At 39.3% G+C, this 12,049-nt stretch overlaps 1 protein-coding gene across 5 annotated transcripts; it reads left to right on the top strand.

Annotated features, from left to right (window-relative positions):
- The first annotated feature begins 1,670 nt into the window (after positions 1-1,670).
- Positions 1,671-11,495, top strand: LOC131314666 (chromatin structure-remodeling complex protein BSH). Of its 5 annotated transcripts, none has more exons than XM_058343480.1 (11): positions 1,671-1,905; positions 3,137-3,272; positions 3,355-3,443; positions 5,814-5,908; positions 6,010-6,081; positions 6,218-6,292; positions 6,399-6,482; positions 10,135-10,173; positions 10,270-10,352; positions 10,487-10,549; positions 11,262-11,495. In XM_058343480.1, exons 2-11 carry the CDS (start codon positions 3,214-3,216, stop codon positions 11,317-11,319), a joined length of 717 nt encoding a protein of 238 aa, XP_058199463.1. In that variant the 5' UTR covers positions 1,671-1,905; positions 3,137-3,213; the 3' UTR covers positions 11,320-11,495. The 5 variants fall into 5 exon arrangements, with proteins under 5 accessions (XP_058199463.1, XP_058199461.1, XP_058199459.1 ...); XM_058343478.1 differs by having other exon boundaries at positions 1,672-1,905; positions 5,820-5,908; positions 11,258-11,495; XM_058343476.1 differs by having other exon boundaries at positions 1,672-1,905; positions 3,149-3,272; positions 11,258-11,495.
- The last annotated feature ends 554 nt before the right edge of the window (positions 11,496-12,049 follow it).

Raw genomic sequence — 12,049 nt, forward strand, 5'->3', positions numbered from 1 at the left:
CCTTGATTAACACTCTTATTAACACAAAAACTTTCGATGATCACCGCAAGAGAGTCTTAGAACAAAATAAGAAACATGTACTCTCATATGAGAGCATAGAGATAAAAATTCAGTATGACCGTTTAGGATAAAATGGTCAAAAAATAAGATTTTTGTACTAGTTCAAACGGATTAATGATTAGAGAACTTAATTTTTTATTACACTGTTTATATATTAAAAAGTATGATTAAAAAATTAAGTGCTCTAATATTAAGTGCTCTAATATTTAATCTGCTTGAACCAGTATAAAGATCTTTTTTTTTTTTTATCATTTTATCCTAAATAGTTATAATGAATTTTTGGCTCTAAGGCTCTCATACGAGAGTATATGCTCCTTATTTTGTTCTAGGTCTCTCTTAGGGTGCTCATTGAAAGCCTTAGAGCCAAAAATTCATTATGACCATTTAGGATAAAATGATCAGAAAAATAAAATCTTTTCACAGATTCAAATGAATTGAAAATTGAAGCACTTAAAATTTTTAACCATATATTTTTACCGTAAGAGAAATGACCGTTTATGTTTTCCGTTCTGTTTCCCTTAACACAATTATCAAGCTGTTTGTCCATTTGAGAACAGAAATAACATGGAGACTTAGTTTGGCATAATGGTGAATGCATCCCAGCCACATACTGGACCATGCTGTACAGTGGAAGACTGGAGGGGAGTGAACCCCTCCCAAACACTATCACAACATCAAATCAGATACTTCAACTATTCTTTGAACATCATACACAACGATGCACGTATATCTGTATCATCACATGAATAAAAACATAACTCCATTCAAGATACGATTGTCCTCATTCAAAATAATTGAAGAAAAAAAATTAAAATTACAAGTCTTTATAAGTCGTTTGATTGTTAAAATTTATCAATACAAACAAAGGCAAACCACATTGTCTTATAAAAAAAACTTATAAATGCGGATCTTGTTCTTTTTTGGTAATGCTCGTACAGTCGTACTTAGTTTTTTCTTCCCAACATTTTTGGACGAGCACGATTCACTTTTGTAAAAAAATTTCACGGAACTCCGTAAATAAGTTTCTCTCCCCATAAAAAATATATTGATGTTAATTATTTTAGATTGTGCTTAATTTTACCAATGGTCCCCATAATATTAGCGAAGTGGCACTTTGGTCCCCAACAAAAAATTGAGTCTATTGAGTCCTCCACGTCTGAAATCTGTAATGGTCCTCATCTCTAACTCCGTCTAGATTGTGACAGGGTGTTTCCATCGGACTGTAAACAAACCGAGTAGCTCACGAGTTCGGTTTAGCTCAGCTCGTTAAGGCTCGATTTGGCTCGGCTCATTTAGTAAACGAGCTGAGCTCGAACTCAAGTTTTCGGCTCGTTTGACAAAAGCTTGGTTCATTAGGGGTGGTTCGGCTCGTTTGACAAAAGCTTGATTCATTAGGGGTGGTTCGGCTCTATTAAAAAGACTCGTTTAGTAAATGACTCAGATAGACTCGATAACTTATTCACTATCGAAAATAACTTGACATTTCTTAATAATTTATTTAACCCAAAAATACCTAACAACGTCTTAACCACGAGTAAAATTCTACAAAATTTTCACTACGGAAAAACTTGAATGCAGGGGTAAGGGTATTTACGCAACTTTGCTACAAATAACGAGAGCTCCTTCAACCCCCAAATAGAAACCTAGCCTACCAAAGTAGAGTACCAGCTATCTCATCCCTAAAAAAGATCAGAGATCAAAGTCTCTTTCCGAAAGCCTCCCTCGCCATCGCAGAGTCTGCACGACGAAGCTCCGGCGACTCAAGTCTCCTCAACGCCTCTACAACCGTCACTCGGGAGATCTCAGAGCGTACGACGTTCCCTCCGTCGACAGCTGGTGGTGGTGGTAAGAGTTGTAGTTTTAATTGTATAATTCGGACGTAAACTTCAAAAAGAATGTGTGGTACTGAGGGGTGGAGTTGATTCACCGAAATTGGGGGATCGATGGGTAGCTCACGACAAGGGTGGATAAATGGATGTGGTGGTTTCCACGAGTTCGTCGGAATAAATGGTGTTGGTTGGGCAAAATTTTGGTGGGGAGTGCGAGTATTTCTTCTCAACAGGGTTATGATTTTCGTGTGGGCTGGTATAGTGGAGGGGAGTACGAATGGTAGGCTGGTGTTGAGTGATGGACAATAATAAAGAGTTTGTTTTTTCCTTTTCTTCTAATTTCTGAATTGTGCTGAGGAAAAAATTGTATACAATAAAAAATTCCATTTTTGTAGCATAGTTACACAATTACGCCTGCATTTGAGGGTCAATCTGGATGGAGTTAGTTATGAGGATCATTTAGAACAGATTTTACACATGACGGACTTAATAGACTAATTTTTTTATTGGGGACCAAAGTGTCACTTCCCTAGTACTTTGGGGACTACCGGTAAATTAAGCCGATTGGATTGCAATTGGTTTTAAATTGATGTATGTTGATTGCGGATTATGTTGTCATAGTAGTCAAAGACCTAGTGTTGACAGAGTCTCTCTAAAATCAGCATTTACTAAGAAGTGAACGTTGTAAGTATCTTAGCTCATTTGTCAACAAGGGTGGAGAGATTACGGAAGATGTAATACACAGAACAAATTGGATGGGTCAAGTGGCTGAATGCTTCGGAAGTGTTGTGTGACCGGAGGATTCCCACCAGTTGAAGGGGGAGGTCGTTGGGGGAAACAAATTCATGTCTCTGATCTCATTCATTTAGGACTTAAGGCTTGGTTTGGTTTCGTTCCATCACTTTAAATTGCTGTGGAGAGAAACTGAGGTTCGACAAGTTTTTCTGGGTTCAAAATAGAATCACCCATCAAATTGATGAGTATAAGGCTAAACAAAAGAGTGTTATATATTATGAAAAAGGAGTGTGTCAGGATCATTTCTCTTATTTTTATGCTTATTTGATTTCCAATATGTATCCATCTGTACATAGTTAATTTTGTGTTTATATGTGATAAAATTCCTTCCCGAATTAATTTTGTTCACTGAAATACTATGGTGAATAGTTTTCAACTTTATTGACTTTCTACACAATTGCTTTTCTAATCCCCGTCATGCCTCTTCACATCTTTATATCCGTGCATTGCAGTGGTTGTTGTAGGTATTATACAACTGTAATGTATTAGGTTGACAGACGGACAGGACAAAGGGCAACTTCCAGACGCCATGAAACACCTCTCAGCAGCATCCACTTACTCTAATAGGAATCCTGTCAAATTCAGAATGTAAACAACTCTCTCACTGTGTGTTTGTGTGTTGCTTTCTGTTAGGATTATTTATTCAGTGTTGCACCTTTTTGGAATGCAGTCCAACATCCGACAATCTAGTTCCTATTCGTCTGGACATTGAGATTGATGGTCAGAAGTTCAGAGATGCGTTTACTTGGAATCCTTGTGGTATGCAATTTCCTTCACAACCCCCGCACCTTCCATCTGTCTCTGTGTTTCTTTCCCCACTCTTATTTCTAATTGATGGATTTGATTTTTACTCTTTCACCAATTAATTACTCTAAGTTTGGAGAGACCCACCAAATATATAAGTTAATTCATGTGAGTCGACATGCATGGATCCTACCTATGTAGCACATATATGGTGCTGGTATGTTACGTGTATGCCGCTATAACAAAGTCTATGGCTGGGGAACGCCTGTAAAGAGAGATATTTTGCTATTTGGTCGCCCACGCTGGATGACTCCTGTAGTCCCCTCGTACCAAACAAAAAGAAATGCTCAGCTAAGGAGTACGAACGCGGACATGCAACACAACCTGACATGGTCATTTCCAACAAATGCAGGATAGGACAAAATAGGGACAGGTTAAATACATACGTAAAAGGTAATTACTTGACCAATAATTAACCCATGTTGCATGGATCCCCCAGAATGGGGGAAGCACCCGTTTCGACATTACAGGACATGGGTGGGGGATTCACACCCGATATGGCTACAAGAATGTGGACTGGGCTGAAGAGCTTTGACTCGCAGGTGGCTGTAGGAGAAGAGTCAGAATCCGAACATCAATCTTCAGTAGTCAGGCTCTGAGAGTTGGAGATGATTGTGATGAAAACCACACATCGTCTCCCTTTGGAGGTGGAGATTTCAACACTATGTCCTGATTTCCACACATACAAATTTCTGCAATGTTCAAGTTTTTCAATGAATTGTATTTCACATGAATGTGGAGGTTGTCCACGGCCCAATGTTAACAACATTTTTTTTTAAAATCTCCTTTTTTCTTTTCTTATGAACTAATAATGTGTTTCATTTGTGATGGACTTGGGCCCCCAGCTTGTACATTTCTGAAAAAATGAAAAGGGAACAAAACAAGTTATGTCTCTGACAAGTTTGTGGTGTCTGTTGAGTGTTGTTGTTTGACGCGTGCTTGACACAGACATGCCCTGTGCTCCAAAACTACGTTCTTATTTCTGTTCGAAACTAAAGAAATTGCTAGAATATTGTAGAAAGATTAATTGTTGTCTCGATAAGTGGAGACTTCCCACAAAGAAAGCCCCTAAGATGGTGGTTAGGAAACGAGTCCAACAATGTATCTTAAACTGACATAGTATCAAAGTGGGCAATAGATGATGTTTCAAACCTGACCATCAACCAACTAATGACATTATTTGCATGTGATTGGCCCACCTTTGGAGACAGTTGGCCATACATGAAAAGGGCGTAGTGACTAGTAATATAATTATTGAGTTATCCCTTTCTCTAATAACTTAGGATTGTAGATGAGTTGTCAGTCAAACACCCGTAATTCGTGTACCTGTGTTGTGACCACCCATCCTGGTTGGTTGGTAGAATTGGGGAGGCCACTTGAAGGTTGATGAGTGACTACAATGCGGCCTAAAGCCATTGTTATTGCTCATCCTTCGACAATCGATAATATGTGAGCCTACTTGGCTGAGACAAAGGGTCATTAATGTGTTGAGTGTTGACGCTCTTTGTGCCTTGAAATGCCAATGCACTTGCAATGCCTTCGTGTTGAACTAGCAACTTGAAGAGGGAATATTCGCTCAAGCTCCCGAGACGCTTGGTTGATTCCAAGCTGGCCAAGCATAGGTTTCAGTAGCTGGATTCTCCCTCAGGTTGTAATGATTTCCATGAGTTAGAGAGTTCAGAGAACTCCCAGATACTTCCCACTCTGTACTCTGTTATGCCTCACTCTCTCTCTCTCTCTCTCTCTCTCTCTCTCTCTCTCTCTGTGCGTAGTTGTGCATTTTTTCGGGCGAGTCATATTCATACTTCAGCTCCTTAGTCCTACTGAGGCCTTCTGTATGACCAAAACAAGGCTCGGGGTAATTGTTTTCTCTTGCTCTGAGTGTGTTGGTTCACCAGTAACGGCACGGTCCGCACTGTCACCGATTGGTGTGTGAAGCCAATAGGTGCACATTTTTTTGTTACTAATCAATAACTGCAGTCTGCACGTTTACATGGCAACCTGAAAGAGAAAACTTGTTGCCAATCTTCTTTTTTAGCTTGGTTTAATAGTTTCTTCTCGTGCTTGGATGCCAAGGTGGTCACCATTATATACTTTACCTCGTGTATGTGTTTCATATCTGCTGGTCAAGAGAATTCGTTTGTGTAAAAATTGTTGTGTTAACGCCAAATAAATGATGGAACTGTCAGATGAGATTAACGTCTTGTGAGCATTTTTAACTGCTTTTGTTCGATATTTCGTTCACTTGATGAGTATTTAGTATTGAAGACGTGTTAACATTCTCGTTTTTGTGCAATGGATATTTGACGTATTTGTATATCATAGATCCAGATTCAGAGGTGGTGATATTTGCAAAAAAGACAGTGAAAGACTTGAAGCTTCCTCCAGCTTTCATAACACAGATTGCTCAATCCATTCAAGTAAGTGGATGCTTGAAACACAACATTCCACAAGAGTTCAGCACCTTAACAACTTCCTGATTATCTTATTCTTGTACTTGTTCGATTATGTGTTATTGCAGTCACAACTGACTGAATTTCGATCACTTGAAGGGCAAGATATGTACACTGGGGAGAAGATCGTCACTATCAAGGTTTGTTTTGGTTAGCACATGATGCTTGTTCTTTCATATGCAAACAGAACTACATGTTTGTGCTAATGTTCAGCGTCTCGTTATTAGAAAACAAAATTATGGCCTTATTGGTGATTCTTTGTCTTCCTCTTCCCAGCTTGATCTTCGAGTAAACCACACACTCATAAAGGACCAGTTTTTGTGGGTAAGTTTATTAGAGAACGAGTATCAGGTATCTCATGGGGTCAAATAGGATGGTCCAGTTATAATAGTCAGTGCAGTTGTTTTTATGTTCTACATGCTTTCACTGCCATAACACATTCTTGATTGATTACCAGGACTTGAACAACTTTGAGAGCAATCCAGAAGAATTCGCAAGAACTTTTTGCGCAGATTTGGGTATTGAAGACCCTGAAGTTGGTGTAAGTAAAGCAAGTAAACTACATCCTTTGGGCCCAAGAGTGATTTTTGTCACTGTAGTTTTATGTTTAACGTTAATCTTTTACTATCTTTTTCTACGGAGTAGACTAGTAGTGATGAGGCCGACTTGCGATGTGACATTTTAAGAAGATAATGTGCTGATTCATATTAGGAGTCTAAATCTTGTTTGCTAATGTAACTAAGTTTCAATTGAGTCACCGATTTTCACGGGGATATAAATTATCACTTAATAGTGAGCATGAGCTACATCCATTAATTTAAAATTAGTATTAATTTGTACCCAAATGTCCTAATTTGTATTTCCTGTAACATTTTGTCAATTATCTCTTTTCTGTTTGATTTCCCCCCCTAGTATGTCCATATCTAGAACAGCTCCCTTTCCGGCCTTCGTTATCTCTCTGTCAGTTTGCTAGTTAAGGGAGTGATAACCGGTGTTTGGAGATATATGTTTTGCATTAGTGATTGAGGGTGGCTTAGTCTTTGTGTGTCTTGTACTCACCACTATATATACAAACAATATTTGTGCTAGGGTTACTTTATCACCCTATTTACTTTCCTTCATCTCTAATAACATGGTATCAAAGCATAACCCTAATCCACCCTAGATACGCCAAATCACCACCCTCCACCACCACTGCGACCGTCATCACCCTCTTGCTGCCTCTGTCCTCTTCCTGCCGGCAATCTTCAATCGACCCAGAAACCTAATGTTCGAAACCGTAACCTAAACCCTGAATCGATATCCCTCCAAGCTTGAAACCCTAAATCACCACCGTCACAACCCTCGAAACCCTAAATCAAAGTTTGAAGCCCATTAATGTAGTTTGAAACCCATGTTCGAAGTTCATGAACCATGAATCAAAGTTCAAAAACCCATTTCTTAGTCCGAAAAGCTTGAACCGTGTTCAGAACAGCCCTAAATCACACGATTTATGCTCGAAACAGTTTGAATTATGATTTGTTACTGTCAATTTGTCTTTGCTTTACCTGGGTTCATGATTTGTCGACGTGCTCATTCACTGTTCAAAATAGCCTCTGTTTGCTATTAGTGACCTCCATCTAGATATATTGATGTCTATTTCGTTTATTGGTTGGTGCTCTCGATTTATTGGGTTGTTGGTCTTGATCTGCTGCTTTCGTGCCTGTTGCTTCTCTCAATTTGTTGCTGTTTTTGGTATGACCGGTTGCGTTGTTGGGGTCTGTTGTTGGTATTGTTACTATTAGTAGTTGTTCGATGCATGTACTGCACGGTGGTATGTTGTTAATTGTTGACTCACTGGTAGATAAGCTTGATCGGTTGGTTGGTTGGTTGATCTGTTGCTTGATTGCTTGTCTCTGATTGGTTATTACCATGGCTAGTTCTGCTTCTGCGAGTTCTACTTCTACTGTTGCTACAGGTTCTTCTTGTTCTACTTCCCTAACGTATTTCCACCGAAATAGGCATAGTGAAGACTAACATAAAGTATGTAGGTGAGCCCGACAAAGTGCTTTCGATAAGGGTCATTCCTTCCCCTTTCGATAAGTACAACCTCTTCCAACCCACCAGCCTTTCTTGAAATGTCTTAACCACCAAATCAACCAAGGGCCAGCTTGTGCCTTAATTATGGAAAATGGTCTGATTGACTAGACACATTTATGATGTCTGTGTTCAAAATGATATTGTGACGTAACCTGCAGAATTGCAGATAACAAATTTAAGTGTTGGTCAAATATTTCTATGAATTACGTTTATTTGAATGCATGGGATAGAAGTAGAAGACAGGGGGAGATAACAAGGGGAGAAACTCAAGAGTCTCTTAGGGCCCTCAAAATCTACGAGTAGAGGGAGAAAGAAAGGGGGCACCTACAACTTCTAGGGAGCATTGAATCCACAAGGAGGATTGGGGGGGGGGGGGGGGGGGGGGGAAGAGATATACTGAGTCACAGCTCTAACCAACTAGGGGTCCTTTCCTGGCCTGGTATGAGTAAGCTTTCTCAGCTTCTTCTTCCGCTTACTGATTAGGTCGAGTTATCTTTCGCTTCCTTGACTTTGATAGCAAAGTTCTTCTTTCCCCTTCTTTTTGTCCTAAGGCTTGTCTTGGGCCAAAAAAGCCAACTCTTTTCTTGCTTTGTTTGATGCTTTCCTATCTCGAGCCCGAGTTTCTTCATCTTGACCTCCTGCACTATACAGTGGGGAAGAGACATTGAGTTGCAGCTCTAACCAACCTAGGGGTTTCTACATCTTGACCTCCCACTATATATGGTCTTGAGTCCTATTTACAGAGTTCTAAATTACTAAAATAGTCCTCATTCAAAACTACAATGACATATCAAGTCATCAACTTGATCTCCATTTTTTCCCGGTAGAAACCCGTATTGTTGGAGAAAACTTGTCCTTTAGTTCAGGGGCTTGAAGGCGGGAAAAAAGTACTCCTGACCTCGTAGTCCGATTTAGAGCAGTTGCATAGAATTTTAGCTGGGATATTTGCAAATTGTTTGTAGTATTGGCTATAAATGGATCTTGAATCGCATCGTGAACTGAGTAAAAAATTGTTTGATTTTGACTACTGGGGTTTGCTCTGGTATTGCGTAAGATTTCTAGGTAAAGCAAAAGTTAACTCTTGCAGGGGACAGGAGGCTTAGTGTTCATTATAGTCTAAATGTTCTCGACCACCAAACCTATACACGACGAAAGACCCAACTTATGTATATGATATAATGCTTTGATTAATTACGTTAACCAAACCCTTATTTGGGCGAGTTAGGCTCACCATAACTTGGGCAGAAAAAAGAAGTCAAGATTCTCTTTTCACCCAGCTTGGCTCAGCCAAACTTACTGAAGGTGAGCCCTGAGCCCGAAAAACTTTGTTGGGCAAAACAAGAACGCTGTGTTTGCGCGACTCAGTTGACATTCCTAATTTTGGGTTTTAGTCATGCCCTGTAATGGACTGTTGTTGATGTTTCGGGGAACTTTTTGCTGAATTAGAATGCAAGTGTTTCAGTGAGTGGTATTTTACGTTGGACCCTCGTAGAAGAATGAAGGTGCATATCAGTTTATTTTCCGTAAATTGCTTCTTTATAGTGAGGATAGTTATATGTCCTTAATGGAATAGAGAAGGTATATGCGTGCACTTCGTTTGTTAACTTATAAGTGATCTCGTGTGAAATATTTCACTGTGAGTTGTTTTGAATCCACACTTTTAGATTTTTCTGTACAGCCATTAAATTTTCCTCATCAAGTTTTCATTACCCAGCCTTTTTATCCTTGGTTTTGTTTGTTCATAATTATGAAAAAAAGTAACTTATGCACCCTTCTTACTAGGCTTTCTGAAGAGATATTCTTTATAGAATTTGAACTCTGTTTTTTGTGTTCAGCAAATGTTTGAATATGACATTTTCTGGAGTCATTTTGATAACTAAACTTCAAATCAATTAATTGCAGCTCTTATTTGTTGTGAGATACGAAACACATTAGAATCTCATCTAGGTGACTACTAGTCACGTTCTTATGCTCTTGTGTGTGTGCTCGCGCATGTCCACCATGCTCTTGAACCCAATCCTTTTGTCCATAGTAAAAGATTCCGTTACTATTTTATCTTCATAGAGAATTACCGTGAATGTTCTGCCACCTAAAAAGTGAGTATTGTCTTGCAGCCTGCTGTTGCGGTTGTGATCAGGGAACAACTATATGAGGTCAAATACTATGCTCTTTTGTATCATAAGTTGTTGGCCATTACCGAAACTTGTTATTCTTGCTCCGTTGACTATATTTCATAGTTCATGTGCTAGATTGCAATTCAAAGTGTAGCTTCAGCACGGGAAACCAGAATAAATAAGAAGGGTCGCAGAGGGGCTGAACAATTCCCAGCCAGGTATGACAGAGGGAGGCGACCTGATAAGATGAATATATGCTAGAATGAATCTTTGCTTGTCATCGTTGCTTATCACTACCTATATTGTGTATCTTCTCTCTCTCTCTCTCTCTCTCTCTCTCTCTCTCTCTCAGTAAGGCAGGTGGAACTGCATTGGACTTGATGAAATTGTTTGGTTACAGATCAAGTGTCATTCGGTAAGCCTTTTCATTTCCTTCTATTTCGTGACTCAAAGAATTTGTTGAACTTTGTCATTATGAAGTGCTTGGTCAGCATGCCAAGATTAAGCAATTCAAATACTAAAAAAGCACTTGGTAGTCAGAAAAGCACTTACTATGTATAATACCTGGGGCTGGGGTGAAAGGAATCTGAGGATCTTTTCGACAGAAAGCCACGGACTCTTGTTCTCTTAGTTCCAGGATCCTCAATGGTACAAGGGACTCCATTTTGGCTTGGAGAAATATCAAACCAAGCTTTGAAAATAGGGACATTTGCAAGCTCTTGAATGGCACATTGTTGAATGTGCCACACATTGTTCTTGAGGCTACCCCTTTGTAATTAGCTTTGCCTCTGTTGTTGGGTTGGGCATGATTTTGCTTTGTTTACAGTTGGGTTTCGGTTTTCTGTCCGTGTTCTGTGCCCTGCAAGGGTTTCTTGTTGTATGCTAGGGCTTGCCCTTGGACTATTGCTCTATGTTTTGGTTTGGGCTTCTTAATGAAAATTCTTTTCCAGGTAGATAAGAGATTATCAGTAGCACCACAAAATTCGACGAAGTGTCTCATAATCTACTACTATTTATTCATGGTTGTTGTCAAAATAAACTGCATTGTTAAAATGTAGTGGATACATGATTAAAATCTGTCGCATACAGGCGAGTAACTACCATTTCTTATGTTTTTTTTCAGAAAGAGAAGGGAGTGGGATGTCTATGAACCAATTGTTGATCTTCTGTCAAACGAGGAAGTAGAGACCCTTGAAGCCAGGGAAGAGAGGAGTGCTCGGACGTGAAATTACCATTCATTGTGATGATGTAATGATCTCCAGATGAGCATATTTGTTGTGAATATTTTATATGAATGGAAATGTAACACGCCAGCAGAATATTGTAAGTTTATTGAATAGGCCGAGAAGCCTTTGGCCCAATGACATTAGGGGTGCACTTAGGTGCCCGGAGATAGGAGGTCAGAAGTTAACTCCTCTTCGAATGTGCTAATTTAATTATTATAATAATACTTACTTTCGCCGATAAAAAAAAGTTATTTGAATAGGAAGTATAACAACACCACCACAATGAGAGCACTCAGAAGTGTTTTTGGTGGCAATTTCTGTGTCTTCTTGAGATACATTAGGCAGGAAAAGTACCTTGGGTATTATCCATGATCTCCTAAGTACGGAGTAATAGGTTTCTTCTTCTAGGCCATTTCCCCTCATTTTTAGAAATGATTGAAGCAACTTTAGCATCGAGATTTCTCCCTAAATTATTAACCACTCTAGAACCAAACCTGTTATGCTATGGCCTTAAAAGGATGACAGTTGCCCAAGCACAAGAAGGCTTTTGCCCCATTTCCGCCGCATAAGTGACCCATTATGGAGGCCTCAAGGAAAACAACTACCCAGGTCCATGGTTTTTAGAGTTCTTGATGTACAAACAACTTTTTGTGTACTGAGGTTTTTTTTTTTTTTTGATCCGCTTTGTG

This window comes from Rhododendron vialii, chromosome 13a (genome assembly GCF_030253575.1).
Source record: "Rhododendron vialii isolate Sample 1 chromosome 13a, ASM3025357v1".
Lineage (NCBI taxonomy): Eukaryota > Viridiplantae > Streptophyta > Magnoliopsida > Ericales > Ericaceae > Rhododendron > Rhododendron vialii.